General features: G+C 43.7%; 1 protein-coding gene across 1 annotated transcript in view; it reads left to right on the forward strand.

The window, feature by feature from the left end:
- CACNA1B (calcium voltage-gated channel subunit alpha1 B) overlaps positions 1-19,844 on the forward strand; it is a 509,994-nt gene that overhangs the window by 408,962 nt on the left and 81,188 nt on the right. The window contains exons 27-33 of the mRNA XM_065571905.1: positions 629-725; positions 3,140-3,300; positions 4,828-4,965; positions 6,370-6,571; positions 7,279-7,443; positions 8,673-8,783; positions 8,924-9,007. Coding sequence (XP_065427977.1) covers positions 629-725; positions 3,140-3,300; positions 4,828-4,965; positions 6,370-6,571; positions 7,279-7,443; positions 8,673-8,783; positions 8,924-9,007 — 958 coding nt within the window. The remainder of the gene's footprint in view (positions 1-628; positions 726-3,139; positions 3,301-4,827; positions 4,966-6,369; positions 6,572-7,278; positions 7,444-8,672; positions 8,784-8,923; positions 9,008-19,844) is intronic.

Below are 19,844 nucleotides of genomic sequence, written 5' to 3' on the forward strand. Positions count from 1 at the left end.
AATGGGAAGCTTATTCTGCCCAGGTAGGACGTGCTGTCCATCTACCCACCAAAAGGTCCAGTCCCTTCTATTCACTGCCTGTTTTACTAAGGAAAACGTTATCTCCAGACCATTAAGAGAGCTGCCCTGGCAAATTGGATGGGAGGTGTGTGATCGAAACTTCTGGCTTTGTGGGAAGAGGCGGTGACGTGTGTAACACAGGCCACAAATGTTTTGGGTGGGGCAGATGTGACTTTTTCCCCCTTCTCCCACCAGTGGCTGCAGCTGTGCTCATGCGCTCTGGCTTCTCTCCTCTCTGCTATAACCAGAGATCCTCTGCTGCCCTCCTACTGGTGAGAGGAAGGGGAGGAATCTGAACCTGGTGACACGGTGTGAATAGCTGGGAAGTGATGCCGGGATGGAGAGCACAAGCAGTTAAACTTTCTCAGGGCCGAGTTCTGCCCTCAACTTCCCTTCTGTACATCGCTTTACGCTTCTCAAGCGGATGCTCAGCTGTAACTCCCTGTGTGAGCATCCAAGGGGAAAAATTTGGCTCCGAATCTGAAAAATCTGGGTATTTGCAGGCCTTTATACGAGCCCCTCTAGAACCAAACTCCTTCCTTTTGTTCTTCTTTCATTCCCCTTTCAGAGGAAGCAAAGGCAAAGACATCAACACAATCAAGTCACTGCGAGTCCTGCGAGTCCTAAGACCACTGAAGACTATCAAGCGTCTGCCCAAGTTAAAGGTTGGCGAATAACAGGAAACAGTTCTTCTTTGTTGGGGACTTGCAGGCTGGGCTGTGGGCAAAATTTCTTGTGTAAACTCAAAGTGGGTAATGTATAGACCTATTATTTTACTGTAATTGATTTTAATTTTTGCCAGTTTTTACTTAGATAAAAAAGACACACACACACCTTTATTTAATAGTTTTGCACATTTTTATCAAATGTTAAATGGTCTTTTGGTTTCACAGCAAATGCCACCTTCAATTTTGTGAACTGTTGCACAACCAATAGCCTTTATAAAGGTTGGGGATGGGGAAACCCACCCAAAACGCAACCTACACATTTAACACCGTTTTTTGATATTTTGTGGTGTGCAAAAAGTAACTCCTGGAACAGTCACTTTCACTGCACAACTTGTACACAGTGAACTCTGCACATTTTGCCCAGCTCTGTCCGTGGAAATCTTCCACTGAGTCAGGAGGAATTTTAATCTGTTCATCTCGGAGTGTATAATGCAGGGTTAGCATCATAGAATGTCAGGGTTGGAAAGGACCTCAGGAGGTCATCTAGTCCAACCCCCTGCTCAAAGCAGGACCAATCCCCAGACAGATTTTTGCCTCAGGTCCCTAAATGGCCCCCTCAAGGTTTGAACTCACAACCCTGGGTTTAGCAGGCTAATGCTCAAACCATAGCCTTACATCTCTGGAATCCCGAGCCACAAGTTGAATGAATGTGGTGGCCTGAGCTTAGTTATTCACTACTTTTCAAGAATGGATTGAAAACTGTTCAAGAGTAGCCCGCCACTGGAATTGTGGGGTGGGAGGATTTACAGGATTAAACAGATGTGCATTGTAGGCACTCAGTGCAGGAAATAATGGCTGTACAGTGCAGGGCCGGCTCTAGCGTTTTTGCCGCCCAAAGCAGCAAAAAAAAAAAAAAAAAAAAAAAAAAAGCCGTGATTGCAAGCGGCAACAGCTCTACCGCCGCTTCATTCTACAGCGGCAATTCGGCGGCAGGTCCTTCGCTCCGAGAGGGAGTGACGGCCCCGCCGCCGAATTGCCAAACGGCCAGACTTGCTGCCCCCCCCTCTTCCTTGGCTGCCCCAGGCACCTGCTTGCTACGCTGGTGCCTGGAGCCGGCCCTGGTACAGTGTTTTTGTGCGCTCACCAATACGGAGCTTTTCCATTAGAGATGGGCCAAAAACATAAAGAGCTTTTGCTTTTGTGAAACCACATCAGCCCAATTTTTTTAGCTTTCCTCTGGATCCTGTTTTATCCAAATCCCCCTGGTTCAGGTTCAGATCATTTCAATTTTAGCCAATTTAATTTTCACACATGCTAAATTCACCTGAAAACTCTGCAGAAGACCAAGGCTAGTTGATTGGAAATTTAAATGTGTTGTTCTGTGGCCCTTGAAATCAGCAGTGTTAATTTTCGTCTGCTCTGGAATTTAAAGAAACACTGGCTTTTTATTAAACAAATTCTTTATTTTCAAACTTATATTTGCCAGACTAGGTTGAATACTGCTAAAAAGTGTCAGTAAATATTTATATGAATCAGAAACTGAATTCATATTGCTTGTCTTCACACCCCTTTTGCATTTGCTCCTTGGAAACTAGTTACTGGTCACTGAAACTGCGTGTTTTGTGGGGATTATTAGAGAATATTTGCAGAAAGTGAATTTGGAATTTCTGGATTGTGCTTGCACCAGAAACATGATTCTAAGAGTTACATTCAGAAAAACAATACCATATGTCTGGTGTGTTCGAACAGAACTAATCAATCCCGCTCAGAATTGCTTACATTGAATTATCACCACAAACTGCTCATGAACATGCTGTAAGCCTACAGTTATTTGCTGAAATTATTTGGCAACTAAAACCATATAACAAATACTTTCAAAAAGTGTTTGCAGACAGTTCACAAGCTACATTTGCCAACTAAATTAACACTGGTTGCTACATTGTTTGCTACAAATTATTTATTCAAAGCATTTTGGTATTTTATCATGAAATAATTTTACTTATCATTCAAACAGTTCAAATAATATTTAATGAGTAATTTATTTGACAAAGTTTATTCCCTAACAGTCATTGAATAGATTAGTCACATATACATTTTTCACTTATTCATCCAGCTATACAAATATTTGCTTGGGGCTAATATTTACATAGACAACCGGTTATTATATTTGCCATTTTTACTGGCAATATCACAGAATTCAGTCACACGGTTTAAACTCTTGCAACGAGGAAAAAGAATGGAACTGCAGGAAATGGGTATTAGTAGAATTAGGAATTTGAAACATCTGGTGTGCAAGTTAAAGGTATCTGATCCAAAATTTCACATGTTCCTGTTTAAATGCCGAGAGCTCTCTCTCTCTCTCTCTGTCTCCTCACCTCTTCCCCTGTTTTTCACCCCTTTAACCATTATAGGCTGTCTTTGACTGTGTGGTGAATTCCCTGAAGAACGTCCTCAATATCCTAATTGTTTACATGCTCTTCATGTTCATTTTCGCTGTCATTGCTGTGCAACTCTTCAAAGGCAAATTCTTCTACTGCACGGATGAGTCCAAGGAGCTAGAAAAGGACTGCAGGTACTTGGCAGGATGGCAGGGCTTGCTGGAAGCCAGCAGCAGATTACTTGCAGGAGGAAAATCCTGGGTCCTGTCCTGAGTTCCTTTGACGGTGATAACTCTCCTAACTGTGTGTGACTTAGTCTCATTATTCTGGGCTCAATTAATTCTAGCATGGCTCCATTGAATAAGAGTGCTGCTTTAACAGAGTTATACCAGACATTAATTTTACCCTTCGTTTTTAATAGTTTAAATGTCTAAGACCCCGATCCTGCAAAGTCCAATACTTAATTTTAAGTCTGAGTAGTTGCAGTGACTTGGTTCATACTAATCATGTGCTTAAAGTAGAGCACAAGCTTAAGTGTTTGAAGGATCAAGGTCTGTGTGGCTAATTTGGCTAGCTGCCTTTCTGATTTTTAAAATGGATTTTTTTTTCTTGAAGCTCTTTTATTTGAACATTGTAGTTAATAAGTAAGACGTTAAAAGGAAGTTAAAGGGCCATTGTTGGCACTAATATGATAGAAGACCCCTGTTTCCAACCTGATTTGTCCTTCAACAGTGTTTTTTATGTTGTTCTTATGCACCACAAGCTGGCATGGCTCCTCCTTGCTTGCGTCTTTCTTTGATGATTGCTATCATCTGGGAATGTCTTTAGTAATGTCAGTGACAGCGCTTGGAACAGTGATATGTAGGTTAATCTCTCTGTATATTTCCCCTTCTGGCTGCCAGCTTTACAGCAGCAGAGCAAATATATTATGAGGTCACGTGTCAGCAGTATTTCTGGGGTTTGTATTTTCAGTTTCTCATTGGCTGAATAGTGGATTTGTTTTCAAACAGATATTTGGAACCCAGAGGACATTCTCCACTAGATTGTAACAGTCTGTGATGGATCAGATTATTCCAAGCCTAAAGTAATTGACAATGTCCTCTTAATTGTAAGCGTTGTCTTAGGGCTTGTCTACACTACACTTAAGTCGATGCATGTTACATTGCTCAGGGGTGTGGAGCGTAACTTACAGCGACTTAAAGTGGTGTCTACAACACGCTATGTGGGTGGGAGAGTGTTCTCCTGTCGACATCGCTTCTGCCTCTCGTTGAGGTGGAGTAATTACGTTGACGGGAGAACGCTCTCCCATCGTCATAGCGCGTCTTCACCAGACATGCTAAATCGACGCCGCTGCATTAGTGCAGCAGCGGCTGATTTACCATGGTAGTGAGGAGAAGCCCTTAGTAATTCTCACGTGTGACTGACCGACCTCGGGATATGGTCCTCCCCTCCCATGCCCAAGGTTGTGGATTCAAGTCTCTGCTGCCCCTTGTGCAGAGATTAACATTCTCTGGCTCTGTTCGTTTTTATTTAGATTATAAAATCTTGGGGCAGGAACTATCTTTTTGTTCCGTGTTTGTACAGTGCCTAGCACAATGGGGTCTCGATCCAAGACTGGGGCTCCCACATGCTACTGCAATACAAGTAATAACGATAATCATCCTTAATTGCTGCCGAGCCTTGTCACCTCACTTGTTTCAAACCTCTGCTCTTCTTTTTAGGGGTCAGTATCTGGATTATGAGAAGAGTGAGGTGGAGGCGCAGCCGAGGCAGTGGAAAAAGTATGAGTTTCACTATGACAATGTCCTCTGGGCTCTGTTAACGCTGTTCACTGTCTCCACAGGAGAGGGGTGGCCAACGTAAGTAATGTGGAGTTTGTCGGGTTCATTTACCTCATTGAGATGTAATGCTAACTCCTCGTAACTGTCAGGGACAGATAAACAATTGACGACTTGTGCAAAGTAGATGGGGAATTCGTTATCAGCCAGGCTTCTGGTTTTCCTCACAAGAATGTTAAACGAATCAGAGGATTAGGCAGGACTTGAGTGTATTTTTCTGCACATTCCTATGAGATTGTCCAGTGGTGTTTCCTGGGCACTTTTTGATAAATAATTGTCTGCTCACTCCTAGCCTTCAGATCTGCCCTGCTTTATTTGGTGTGAAATAGATTAAGAGGTTCACAAAAGCTGCTGACCTTGAGATCGGGGGCGAAAGGAACGTTGTGACCCATGAAGAAAGCATTCCAGGCTTTTTGGCTCAAAACTGTTACTGTCATTACTGTTATGCATATTACTTTATTTTGCTTGGCTTTTAATGGGAAATAGTAGTAAAAAATGCAACCTGGAAGTCTTTTTCAGGTGGCAGGCAACCCCTTTCACCCATTGTCACAGAGTGTGGGGGAGTCAGGGCCCTGCACCCCTCTTCCTGAGATTCACCGTGACTCAGCCAGCCAGTAAAACAGAAGGTTTATTAGATGACAGGAACACAGTCCCAAGCAGAGCGTGTAGGTGCAACCAGAACCCCTCAATAAAGTCCTTCTGGGGGATTTAGGGAGCTTAGACCCCAGCTTGGGGTTCCCTGCGTTGCACCACCCAGCCCAAGACTGACAACAAAAACTCCTCCAGCAGCTCTCTCCCTTCCTCCCCCAGCTCCTTCTCTCCTTTGTTCAGTCTCCCAGCCAGAAGGTGTCACTTCTCCCAACCCCCTTCTGGCTCAGGTTACAGCTCAGGTAGCTTCCTTCAAGGGAAGTCCCCCATCCCCAGTGTAACTCCCCTGCAACATTCCCAGGTCAAATCTGCCCCGCTCCCTGCTCCGTCACACCCAGGCCCCACTTCCTAATACAATAATGAATGAAAACCTCAGTGGCCAACATATTCTCAGGGCAGTGTGCATCGCAGATTATTCACAGTCCTTTCACCGCTGTTGTTTCATCCATATTGACACGTAGAAGAAGAGAGGAAGGATTCAGACCCCAAAGTATCCCTTCTCCTTGCAATCACAGAAAATTGATCATGGCAGATATGCTGATGGGCCAGTAACAAATGGTCCCCTGTTCCAAAATGGAGGAAAAAGAAAGGGTGCCCACTAGCCCATAAGGAAAGTTCTTTCCCAGTTGCAAAGGTGGCAGTGAGTTTAATCCCATGCATGTAAGGAAGAATCTCCACAGTGAAGCCTCTGATACCAAGTAAATCTAGAGCGCTCACTGGTACTTTGCCCTGCACTTAATTTAATTGCTTTTCTTCTCTCTCTGCATTTGATTACAGTGTACTGAAGCATTCGGTGGATGCTACATATGAGGAGCAGGGTCCCAGCCCTGGTTATCGAATGGAAATGTCCATCTTTTATGTGGTGTACTTTGTTGTCTTCCCCTTCTTCTTTGTGAATATATTTGTGGCGTTAATCATCATCACCTTCCAGGAGCAAGGAGATAAAGTGATGTCGGAATGCAGTCTAGAAAAAAACGAGGTACCCAGGCGTTATGAATTCAGCAACCCCTTGCACACTGGGAGTTGGCATTTTTTGGCTCAGACTACCTTGCTACAAACAAAATCCCACCCTTACCACCACCAGTACTAAGGACTTTACAGCAGTTATTAACAGAGGGAGGTCCTAAATTTTGTGTTACCAATGATCACATTGAGAGATGTGTTGAATATGAAATGTAAAGAATCAAGTTGCCGCCCCCCTAATCCTTTGCATGGATGTATGGCCCATGGAGACCACACATCTCTGAATATGATGCTACAACTTGACCTGAGCAGCTAAACAAAATTACATGTCTCTGTGGATCACTCCTCCCTATTACAGATGAACATGGTGTTAAGTACTTGCACTCTGTGTATGCACAGGGGCTGACTTTTATTTTTCTCGGTGGGTGCTCCACCCCTGTTCCGCCCCAAGGCTCTGCTCCGCTCTGCCTCTTCCCGTCCCCTCCCCCAAGGCCGCCCCCCTGCCCACTGCTTGCTGCTCTCTGCCCTCCCGCAAGTGCCTCCCGCCAGCCGCCAAACAGCTGATTGTTCTGTGCCCAGCCACTATGTGATAAACATACTCAGTCCATCCTCCCCAAAATACCTCACCCATGCTCTCAAAGATAACCTGTTTCATATGAACACATTGGCAACTGGATGACCCCAGCCGATTTTGATTTTTTTCCCCTTGTTCCTGTTTTGTAGAGGGCCTGCATAGACTTCGCCATAAGTGCCAGGCCATTGACCCGCTACATGCCTCAAAACAAGCAGTCTTTTCAGTACAAGATGTGGAAGTTTGTGGTGTCCCCTCCCTTTGAATATTTTATCATGGTCATGATTGCACTCAATACTATTGTGCTGATGATGAAGGTTAGTGAGCTGTTGTTAGATCTTCCTGACTTCACGTGGGCTAGGAAATGTGGCATTTGCTATAGGAGTGACGTGCTTGAGACACTAGAGTAAGATGGAAGTGACAAGAGATAGATTAGCTTCTGATGTTGCCTAGTCACTGGTGTGGCAGCAGTACTGTAGGTTGGGCAGTCCTTACTGAAGAAGACAGGATTGCCTGGACGTGGACCATGGTAAGACAGAGCTCCCCAGCCCACGATTTAGATACGAAAGGAAGAAAGCTCAGACTGCTTCTGCTTGCACTCCCCTATGCCTGTTGTAGAGGAATTGGGACTCAGTTCTCTAATAACGTGGTGTTCCCCACTGAATCTGTCACTCCTAATTAAGGGTCAGATTCACTCTCGTTTACACTGGTTGAAATCCAGAACAACTCAAGTCAACACCATTACTCAGATTTGCACCAAATGGAGAATCCTTGGGTCTGGCTGGGGTTCACTCACCACAGTACCCAAAAGGGAGAGGCAGAGGTGTCTGTATCACATGTATGATCTCCTCCAATCCCTGGCGTAAGATGGAACTGCCTCAGAGGAGCCCAGCGGCTGTTACATTGCTGGAGATCACTTGAGTGCAGCAGCATTCGGGGCAGACTCTAACCTTCTGAGCACTCCTCCAATGTACCTGCTACTTGTGAGGAGCTCCTACACCAGCAGAAGGTTCTCCAGTGCTAGGGGAATGTTCAGCTGCCCAATCCAGATAGTGTCATGACCCTATTGTTCCTTTGGAATGGCACAAAGGATCCATAGCATAGACTGGGATCTGGCCTTAAGTGAAAGCAGAATCTGGCCCTAAATCAATCAAGAGGATGGATCTAGACTGTTCTCAGTGGTAGCAGATGACAGAACAAGGAGCAATGGTCTCAAGTTGCCGTGGGGGAGGGTTAAGTTGGATATTAGGAAAAACTTTTTCACTAGGAGGGTGGTGAAGCACTGGAATGGGTTACCTAGGGAGGTGATGGAATCTCCTTAGAGGTTTTTAAGGTCAGGCTTGACAAAGCCCTGGCTGGGATGATTTAGTTGGGGATTGGTCCTGCTTTGAGCCGCGGGTTGGATTAGATACCTCCTGAGGTCCCTTCCAACCCTGATAGTCTATGATTCTATGAAGAGTCCTACAGTAAGGCACGTCAATTATGGACATTGTTTCATCAGCATAAAAAACCTTCCCGTAACAGCCTGTCTTCCCTCTTGGTTTAGTTCTATGGTGCTCCAGACGCATATGAAGAAATGTTGAAATGCCTGAATATTGTATTTACATCTATGTTTTCAATGGAATGCGTTTTGAAGATCATTGCCTTTGGTGTACTGGTACGTTCCTTTCTCATTTACCTTCTGCTGCTTTCCCTTCTCATCAAAGATTCATGCTGTGAGATGACACAGAGATTAAAAAACAGCCCCAAATTTAATTTAGGGATTTTATTTTCCTTTCTTGTGTTTTTATTTTGCAGAATTATTTCCGAGATGCCTGGAACGTCTTTGATTTTGTAACAGTTTTGGGAAGTATTACTGATATTTTAGTAACAGAGATTGCGGTAAGTACAGTTTGCTAAATTTACTTTGTTAACCCACAAAACTGTGCCCTGTCAAGGCGTCACATCTCCTTCCCACCAGCCTATTTCCTGGAGTTGCCTCTGGGGCTCCTCAAGAGATGATGTGCTTTGGGGGCCCATTCACATTAGCTCTGATTTTCCCGAGGCTGAAAAAACTGTCTGGGTAAAGATTCCCATTAAGGAGTTCTGGTGAGAATGGCTGTGTTAGTAGCTGTGCTAGGATATGCCATCTCTTTCTCCTTTAATGAAAGGATCCCATCCTTGAGCCTTTTTTACCCCTTCATGGAAAAGTCCTATAGAATTTAATGGAGAAGAAACCCAAAGAGAGTTATTACAATTGTTTCTGTTTTGTAGTGTCCCACACTGTGCTAGGAGCTTCTCAGAGGAAATAAGGAAGTGTTATTTACTGCTCCTCATAACACAAGAACTAGGGGTCACCAAATGAAATTAATGAGCAGCAGGTTTAAAACAAATAAAAGGAAGTATTTCTTCACACAGTGCACAGTCAACCTGTGGGACTCTTTGCCAATTGATGTTGTGAAGGCCAAGACTATAACAGGGTTCAAAAAAGAACTAGATAAGTTCATGGAGGATAGGTCTATCAATGGCTATTAACCAGGATGGGCAGGGATAGCCTCTGTTTGCCAGAAGCTGGAAATGGGCGACAGGGGATGGATCACTTGATGATTACCTGTTCTGTTCATTCCCTCTGGGGCACCTGGCATTGGCCACTGTTGGAAGACAGGATACTGGCCTTAGATGGACCTTTAGTCTGACCCAGTATGGCCGTTCTTATGTAAAGATGCTGTTCTCTGTCCCTTCAAGCTTTCAATCTATGTTTTGTATTGGACAAAAAGAGTGAAAGTGACAAACCAGGAAGGAGCAGATGGGGTGAGGAAGGAGGAGAGTTAGAACAATAGCATTGTCTGCAACCTCAGTTTAGCCATGTTGGGGTCATTGTTCATTTTTTAAAATCTACATAAAAGGTTTCCATAGAAATTAGTATTAAAAGAATGTAGTAGAGAATGAGATCATTTCTGTAGAACTTACCAGCTGAGCTGTAAAATGTAAGAGACTTCCATCACTGCTAAGGAATTTTTGAGGATTGTTTAAAAATGTCCTACTTTCTATTAAATTCTATAGGATGTTTTCATAAGGGCAAGGAAGAATAATGACCCCATACCGAGAACCTGGTTTTACCCCGCTTATGAACTATTCTTATCTTCATCACATTCTGATGTTGTTTTAGCTGTGCATATTGAAAATGTACAGCACTGTAACTTTTCCTTGTACATCATCTACATGGCAAGTCAGTACACGGCAAGCCGGGGTGTGAATCTACAGCACACCTGCTAGTGTAACATCCCCTATGGACACTGTCCAGCTCACTGACTGTCCCGGTTACTACCTGTAGAATGTCAAACCGCACTCTGCGACTTTCAGTGGTCTGTAGCAGTCTCCACGCAGGATGTTACTGCGCGGGAAACTGGTGCATCGTATATTCACACCCTGGCTCGCCACACTTAATTTGCCATGTAGACTAGCCCCTAGAGACATGTTTTAGGCTATTTCTGTGTGTACTGAGAGCCCAGACCTTCCCCCTTACTCTAAGAAGTCCTGTCCCAGGGACTCATTTCCAGAATCGAGCCAATTGTGCCTTTGTTACCGGTCCATGCTGCATGGTGCAAAGCTTCTATATCCCAGGACCCTGGAAGCAGCTATCACACAACTGGCTGGTGTGGGGGTGTTGATTTGTTTGGGGAGGAGAAATTTACCCCAGAGTCATTGTCGGTCTTCTTACCTCCCCCACCCACAATTTTGGGGTAGTTTGCACTCCAGCCATTGCTAGGATGGAGCACTATCTGTTGTCAGGAGAGTGCAGAGATAGAAATTTTGCCTGGCTCTGCAGAAAAAGTGCTGGTGGGGGGGGGAAGCTCCATGCTCCCACCTTTCTTCTCCTGTATCGCCATGGAGAGGCCAGCCATAGTCTGACCCTCAGCGAGCAATGAGATGGACCTTAGAGCTTCCTAAAATCATAACACAGATGAGTAAATATGTATGCAGGTCTCCGCACAAATAGTACATTTCACACTCAGATTGTAACAGATTTATCTAGAGCTTGTCTATGTGAACATTTAGTTCATGGCAAGCTCAGGTGTGAATCCTACACCACACTAGCCTGCTGCAGACTAACTGTCCACTTGGACCCTGCTGACACGCATTAACAGTTCATTAGTGCGCTTTGATCTAGTTCTGTTTGCAATAGGATGGGATCAATGCACAATACCAAACTGTTAATGCACGGCAGGGTAGATACACCCGTCAGCTTGCTGCAAGCTAAATATTCATGTAGACAAGCCCATAGTAATTCTGAAAATACAATGTGCTAGGAATGACCAATGATTTAATATGCATGCCTGCATTACTCTTTTATTGTACTGTAATTTCTTCAAGCTTAACCATCATGTATGGAGGGCAAAATACTTCGATGGTTTAAAGGACGGTATAAGTTACATCAGAAGATGGTCATATACAAAAGAGCCAAACTTCCAAGCACCTGTAACACTTTTCATGGATGCTGCCAAGTTGCATTTTAGCCAGCATTTACATCCTGGTATGAGAGTAACTAAATGTATCGAGCTCCCCCGTAGAGAGGGGGGTCTGAACATTTCCAGCTACACTTGTTCTGCAGCTTCCCTTGGCTGCGAGTTCTGTTGCAAAACTGTTCTTACAAACTTTTCCCTAACATTTAACCTAAATGCCCCTTTTCAGCTCCAGCCCATTACCCCTTGTTCCGTATCCATTGACTAATGAACCTATTTTAATCCTTGCTCTCTTTTAATCGTGCCTTTATAAGTATTTGTATACAGTTGTCTTGTCTCCCTTTTACTCTTCTTTCCTCTCAACTGAATATGCTCACTTGTCTCCACCTTTTCCTCAGTGGGTTTCTGTCATCTTTGTTGCTGTCCTCTGAACTCTCTCCAGTTTGTCGCTGTCTATAGTAACATATTCCTCGTTACGGAACAGCTTTGTAGCCTCTGGTGAACAATCCTTTAAGCAGCGCACATCTTTTTGTAAACTTCAGACAGGATCAGGGCGCGAATAGTTCTCAGGCACCACACAAAGCTGGCTGAAGAGATGTTAGCAAGGAGCTTAACTCACTTAAGGGTGACAGGGACATACCGAACTCCTGAAATCATTGCTTAATGACGCTTTTTATTTTTTTGAAATGGCGTTCCATAAATTACACCTAGAACAGGACAGTAACAGCAATAAATAATTCTAGTTTGCAGTGCGTCATTCACAAACAGAAATGTACTTTTATAATTCCATCCTCCTGGGTGCAATCTAGGCAACCTTGCAACAGGGGCTTGGCTCCCCTGGAACTTTTCCTCCTTCTCCAACCCCAAAGAAGCCAGTGATACCCAGGGGGGAACCCAGGAGGAGGGATTCAGCCCCCTGCTATGGCCCCATTTCACAAACCCAGGCATGGGGGGGCAAGGCTGTGCCACACACCACTATGGCCATTCTGACCTCGCCTGGTACAGACACAGGCCCAGGCCGCTGTAACTCAGAGCAGGCCCTAGGGCTGCCTGCATTACACCAAGGGCTGTTTTGGCCCCTGCAACAGCCCAAAATCTGGAGGGCACGTGGAGCCTGCCTTTGGACCTCTCCCCCTTGGCTGCCCCAGCTGTACTCCATCTCCTGGAAGTGCAGGACAGAAATTGATCCCAGCTCTCCTTTCTTTTACACTTCTGAGCAAACATTGAAATCCGGGGGTGTTGGGTAAGGATCTCTGAGGATCTGGGCCCAAGCAGCTTTGTCCCTTTACATTTCAGTGGGTCGTAGACTCCTAATCACTGAGCTGCTTTTGAAAATGTTACCACGTGAAAAATGGTGTAAAGAACAAGGAGCGGGAGGGAATTTTGCCCTGCTTTAGCGAGAGCACGGCCGGGCAGACACCAATAACTCCACCTCGGAGCTGGAACAGATCTTACGAGGGGCACAGGCAGTGTGGTGCCGCATTAGAAATTTGAGGCGCATACTTCAGGGCGTATCCCTTCAGTTGTATTCAATCTTTGTCCGTGCCCAACGCCTTTCCTTCCCCTCGTGCTCTGGCGTGTAAAGGAGTGTGAGTGGCAAAGGGACTAAGACTTACTTTGGCTCAGCATAGAAGAGTGCAGCTAGTGCTTAACCTTACTTGAACTCACATATCATCTCTATTCATGCATAGTCTGGAACATAGCAACCCTTGTGCATCACGCACATGCTTCTGGGATCAAGGCTGTGGTTTTATACAAACTGCAGGAGCCGGAGAAAGGAAAGGGACTTTGTTCTCGGGTCATTTTCCAAAGATTGGTGTCAAAAGTGCATCATTTCCGTATTGGAGGAAATGCCCCTTTTGTTGATAGCCCGGCCTGCCTCTGGGCAAGACTCTCAGCAGGAAGTAAACAACAGTATGGACATTTGTATGACACCACTAGTTAACCCCCACGCAGGTGCTCAGCCTAACTAGTTATCAGCTTGAAGTTACATATTGTTGTTTGAACATGGGCACAAAGGACCCCAGACGCAGGGGTCGGCACCACCATGTTGCGCGACGGACGCTTGACAGAATTACTGTACTTAGTGACGGACATTGGGGGCGGTTATGTCATTCAATCATTCCATTTTTTGAAAAATTACCATGGACGTCAACATTTTTACCATGGACACTTGTGGCTGTGTACGGACACGTTGCTCACCCCTGCCCAGATGACATCCTGGCCATTCTCAGCTCAGCACAATTTCTGTTCATGGGTCCCTATGATGGAAAATGAATTCCTTTCCACGGTCCATAGGGGAAGGACTCCTCTGTGGGACCAGCCCTGAGATGGCTGGCAAACTGTGACTAGAGATGGGCAAGAGATAGATCTGGCTTGCACATAGGTGCAATGATTCCAGTTTCCTGCTTGGCCAATCTCCCTCAACTTTCCAACTGTAAATACTCTCCAAGCCAACTCAACCAGCTAACCCGGCTGGCCTTGCTGCATCAGCACTTTTGTACCACTGAAGAGTAAAGATAAAAGGAAAAGAAATGTGTTGATTAACTGCTTTTTTTTAATTTCTTAGTCGTGTTATATGTAATTTACTTTGTGAATGCAGTAGATTTTTTTTTATTTCCTTAGGCAAAAACACGTATGTCAGTTTTTCCCTGGTTTAATAACCTAAGTAAATTAGATGGAGTTAAAGACAGGTCAGTTCTTCTGAGCGCAGGAGGTGCTGAGAGCATATGTGAAACTGACATCTATTTCTCTGCCTGGAAATACAAAAAAATAAAATAAAAAGTGTTTGTGAACTGTTTACTAATTTGCATTACAAAATGAAATGCAAATAACTGCCACACTGTCTGTGTTACCTTTAGGGTTTCAAAATCTATTTTGATTTGAAGCATTTCTTTAATTTGTATAATTACCATTAAAAAAAGGGGAAAAAACCAAAACCCAACAATTCTTTTCCAATGAAATTTTCAGAGCTTCTGTTCTTTGCTTGTCCTGATTACTCATTTTCTCTTTTGTTTTCTGTTTTTGTTCTTTATTTTCCTTACCTACCTGCTGAATCACGCCATCCAATCAACATACAATGCGAAAACCATGTCTCCGTCTGTATGTTGTGCACCTGCTGCTCAAAAAATAATTTGTAAATAATCTTGCAAATATTCATCCATGAAAACATCACATATAGGAAACGGTTGGTTTCATTGAATTTAAACAATTATTTAATTCTCTGCTTTTATTTTCTCTTGTTTTATTATTATTTTTATTTTTAATTTTATTTCATTTTGATGAGATTTCCGATTGCACTAGTGGAAAGCCTCACTGTATGTCTGCAGCGTGCCTCACAACTGGCTTCTCTTGTGCATCTTTTTCCCATTGGCTAATTGGTGACACAAGGCACACAAAGTTACCAATAGCCCATTTTTTGCTGTTTGTTGTTATTCTTGATAACGATAAAGGGGAAACTGACACTTGCTTTATTTTCATGGAGGTCTGAATAAGAGTTAGAAGGATACCTGCTTTCGTATGACCTGGAGTAGAGAAGATTGTTTGGCTTGGGAAATCTTTATTTCGCAGGTTATAGAATCAAATTTAACGTTCTAAGCAACCGCTATTTTATACTGAGATTTGTTGGACTTTGTGAAAAAGGAAGTGGTCCATTTAAAAGGACAATGCCAGGTGCTTTAAACCCACAGTTTAACTTTGCTTGAAAGGCAAAGATTTTTAGTGAAGCTGATATCGAATTAATTTCATTAAATTAAAAAGTGGTTAGTGAAAACATTGACTTTGTTTGGCTTTGAACGCCCACTGCAAAGCCAACAGGCTCCCATTTTGCCGCCACGTGAGATCTAGAAGAAGACAGTGACTAGCAACAAAAGTGAAGCATTCTAAATAAAATAAATGAGGCTGGGGTTGCAAAAAAGGCCGAAAGGATTTAGGAATCCAAATTCCATTGAAATTCAATCAGTGTTAGGTGCCTAACTCCCATTGGCTTATAGGAAATCCAACTATAGACTGTTTTCTTTGCCCAAGATAAGCAAATACAAAAAGCAAGCCATTTAGATTGTGAAAAAATACATTTAAAAAACTATTCCATTTGTAATAATCCCAGGTGGTATTAGTAACACAGCTAAGGAAATGGGTTTATTAAAAATGCATGCATTTTATCTGGCAGCATCCCTTTAAGCTGTGTTAGTTTTCCATCTGGATTTTCCGTTGCACAGTTGCGGTTTTCTCCAGAGATTAAATTAGCTTTGGCCTCCATGACAGAGTGCAAACACACACATTCCGTAACCATTTAATGCAGGGTCGTGGGAGGACGTTGTCTTCTGGGAAGCAACAGAGAAGAAAAAAGCAATGTAAAGTTCAAATGATGCCTTTCTAGAATTTTCATGGTGAAATCTGAAAGGTGCGTGCTTGATGTGCTTTACGGTAACTTGGATTATTACAGCAGTGATGGTCTAAGGCCGTGATTGCACTACCCAATTTGTGTGTGTGCAAAAGCAGGTTCTGAATGTACAACAAGCGAGGGCACAATTTATTCTCATACAACTTTGTCACCCATGTTGGAGAACGTGGGCCTTGGTACTACCCGTGGTGCAGCTTAATGGTTTAGATCCTGATCCTCCATGGGTTGAACCTGACATGCTTGTGGAATCCCCTTGACTTCACTTTCTAGGATCAGGGCCGCTGGAAACAACATGCCTGAACTGACAGAACCTCCTGAACACACACATAGATAGGGTGAAATCTTGGCCCTCTTGACTTCAGTGAGAGTTCTCCATTGACTTCAATGAAGCCAACACTTCACCCAAGGTCTGGTCATTTCCCTTAATGTTAATAGAGTCACGTGCATTTTGGAAGACTATACCCTTCTCTCTGCACATTTCAGACTGTTCACACACTCAGTCTTAGTGATATAGTTGAAATGTTAGTTCCCAACTGTCACCCCTACAGTGCAGTAAAGGCTCCCCGAGATATCCCAGTCACAGCACCGAAGACCCAAAGGCTGACCTCTGTCCTCAAGGCCAAATTCCTGCCACATGCGGCGCATGGTTTTGGAAAAACCGTTATTCTGAAGGAAGACAGCTAGCGTGTCTGCAGTGAAGACGCAGCAGCATGGGCCGTCCAAGCCCATCTGGAACCCTGGCAACGTACTCAGGTTGCTGGTCCAGGCCATGACCTGAGCCATTGCATCTTCATGCTGTATTTATCCACGGTAGGCTAAAGTCAGTGCAGGTATGCCTACCCGAGCTGCAACCACACCGCTAATGGTGGAGTAGACATATCCTAGAGCTGCAGTCCATTTGTTTTCTGTTATATCTCTGGGCCAAATTCAGTTTTGACAGTGTTGGCATAAGTTAGCTGAAAGAAAAAACCAGGCATATGAAGCACACTAATGTAATTTTCACTGATTTCATCGTTCTGTTAGATGTAACTAACATCGATATGATAGTCCGTGGGAATGAATTCAGTTGTGGCATAAGGCGTCACAACTGCCATTTCAAATAAAAGCTTCTGGAATTAACTTAGCCAGTTATTTTGCTGCCAATACCCAGAGCAGAATAAAATACAGATGGCTTTTCTGCATCTTCACTGCCTCTGCTGACACTGCCAACAGTTTAGCTGTCTGCAAATGAAGCCGAGATGATGCGGTAGATGCAGAAGGAGCAGATTTGGACAATAGCAGGATGTCATATTTATGGTCACTTTGCTGCTTTTAAATATGGTAAATAACATGATATCATGGGAATGGGTAAAAGCTAATACTTAATAATGTCACCCTGGTCAGTCTTCAGCACCTGTGCAACAGAAAAAGGGGGATAGCAAGAAGGAAACAAATAATCCACAGGAATGACATTCGTGTGTCACATAGAGTTAATTGAGCACAAGAAATATTGCAGTGTGGAGTTTCCCCTTTAATTGCATGTGATCCTAATAACTGCTGAGGCACTCTTGCCAACGAGGGGCAGGATTTCTACACAGTGTACTGGGGGGTAACACACACGCAATACCGCTTTGATTATCACAGTTGCGTGTGTAATGTTACCAACCAGTGAATAGCACGGAGAACCGTCCCTCAAATGCTTCGTAACTGTTGATAAAGTAGGATTTTCCTGGGTCTCTGGTCATCCTCCTCTGGGCTGTTCATTTTGTTACAATTGGTGAAATGGTGGCAGGTGTGTTGGCAAAGCAGGTGTTGAGCCTGGGTCTGTTCAAAAAAATAAAAAAAGAACTGAAAGTTGTTAGCCACCCAACTCCCAATAAATTTCAATGAGAGTTGGGTGCCTAACTCCCTGAGGCATATTTGAAGATTCGATCCTGGACCAGGTTCATGTGGGAGAGATCTTAGCACTTCTTACCATTACATAGTTGTCCTGTGTTTCCCCGTAGAGTGAAAAATTGAGTTAGCTAATGCAGTGCTGACCATGACACTGATCAAGACAAATGTTAAGCATCATATCAGCTGACTGTGATTATGAGGGAGTTCTAACTGGAGTCTGGACAAAACAAACTATAGCGTTTTTACTACTAAGCAAATGCGGTAATAATCCTTAGGGGGGGAAATGCTGTATACAAATGCACTTCTAATGTTTTATAAACTCAGGGCCTGATCCTGTTCACACTTACTGTATGTGCACAGAACTACTTATATGAGGAAAGTAGTTGTGTATGAGGAAGGTAGTCGTGTGCGTGTTTGTATGTGCAGGATCTGGCCCAAATATCACGCCATATCTACCTATTGTATCAATGGGAGTTAAGGGCCTGATTCTCCGAAGTCATGCACCTTATGTGGTCAGATGGGGCCTGATCCAACACCTGCTAATAAGGTGAAGTCTTTCTATTGACTTCATTGGGCTTTGGATCAGGCCTGCACAAGGTCAGTATGAAGTGCGCCCCAATCCCAGTGGTGATATGTACCCCCACTATGCACAGATGCAACTGACCACTCGAGATCTTAGACCGTGTGTTTAGGTTGAAGCCTAGATTAAAGCAATGAAGTTCGGATATATTTATATTGCTGTGTAACCACAGTCAGAATCTGACTCCTGTCCATAGATGGCCTTTAATGCTGAGCTGAGCTCTGCTAGGTATTTTATGAAGGAGCAACAACCTAGAGAAAAGTATAGTTTTAAGAAATAATCTTTGAATCCTCCGCGCTGTTTTGCTAACCTTGAAGAGCCCAGGAGAATCCTTGCTTGCGTTTTGCCTGCCATGATCTGCCTTCCGTTGTAGACCAGAAATAGCTTTGTGTTGTCTGCTCTTTCATTGAACATCTCTGTGCTTTTCTCTTTTCTCTTTATTTTAGGATTGAGTCTGACATACAGTATATGCCTAACTCTGAGCCGCTTGCCTTTTAAACACAAAACAAGTGCATGTCTGAAACTGATTTCTTGAACCAGTTGATGGTCTCGGTGGAATGCAGCACTATTGGCCCAATTGCTGAGCTGGCATTTAAATAAGTTCATAGATAAAACAAGCGCCTAAAAACTCAGCATGAGCTATGCACCCAAATAAACAAGAGCTTTCAGTCACTTTAATCTGAGCAGGTATCTTGTGGTAAAAGATGATGGGGGGGGGAGATGGAAGAAGGGGGAGATTATACTGATTCATCTTTAGCTACAAGGCCTCCTTATGATTGTGTCCCCCCCTCCATTGCTTAATACTAGGTGGGATTTTCTGTAGTTAACCTTGTCAAATTAATTCCTGGGGTTAAAGTTTCACATTCATGAGATTTGGGTCAGCGCAGGCAGGGGGACTTTTTTTTTAAAAATCTACTTAGATTCCCCCCGGCCCTCCTATTTTAACGTTTGCATGTTTTCTTTTGGAAAGACCCCCCTCTAGATTAGCTCATTAGCTGAGCTATTTTCGGTCAAAGAAAAGAAAAGGGAGGGGAGGAGGAGAATCAACCAAAACAATCAAATGAAAATCCAAGTCCCTGGCATTTCTTTGATCCACCTTAAAAGGGATATTTATGAATCATTAATAAGTCAGCAGGCTCCTAAGGGCAACCCCTGCTGCTGAACATTCAACCTTCTCTCAAGTCACTCTAGTCTACAAATGATCAGGCTTCTAAAGATAATGGTCATGCCCCAGCAATGTTTGTCAGCAAGGCTCCTGTCCTATTACCTGTTGTGTAAATATTTCTAAGAGGAGGGCACTTTAAAGTGGATTGGCTGATCTCTTCCTTTGTCATGGAAGAAGCTAATGGTACCCACTGTTATAGACTCTCTTGGCTTACGTTGGATTCACTCTAATAAAAATAAAATGAGCCAACCCAA

This window comes from Chrysemys picta, chromosome 18 (genome assembly GCF_011386835.1).
Source record: "Chrysemys picta bellii isolate R12L10 chromosome 18, ASM1138683v2, whole genome shotgun sequence".
Classification (NCBI taxonomy): Eukaryota; Metazoa; Chordata; order Testudines; family Emydidae; genus Chrysemys; species Chrysemys picta.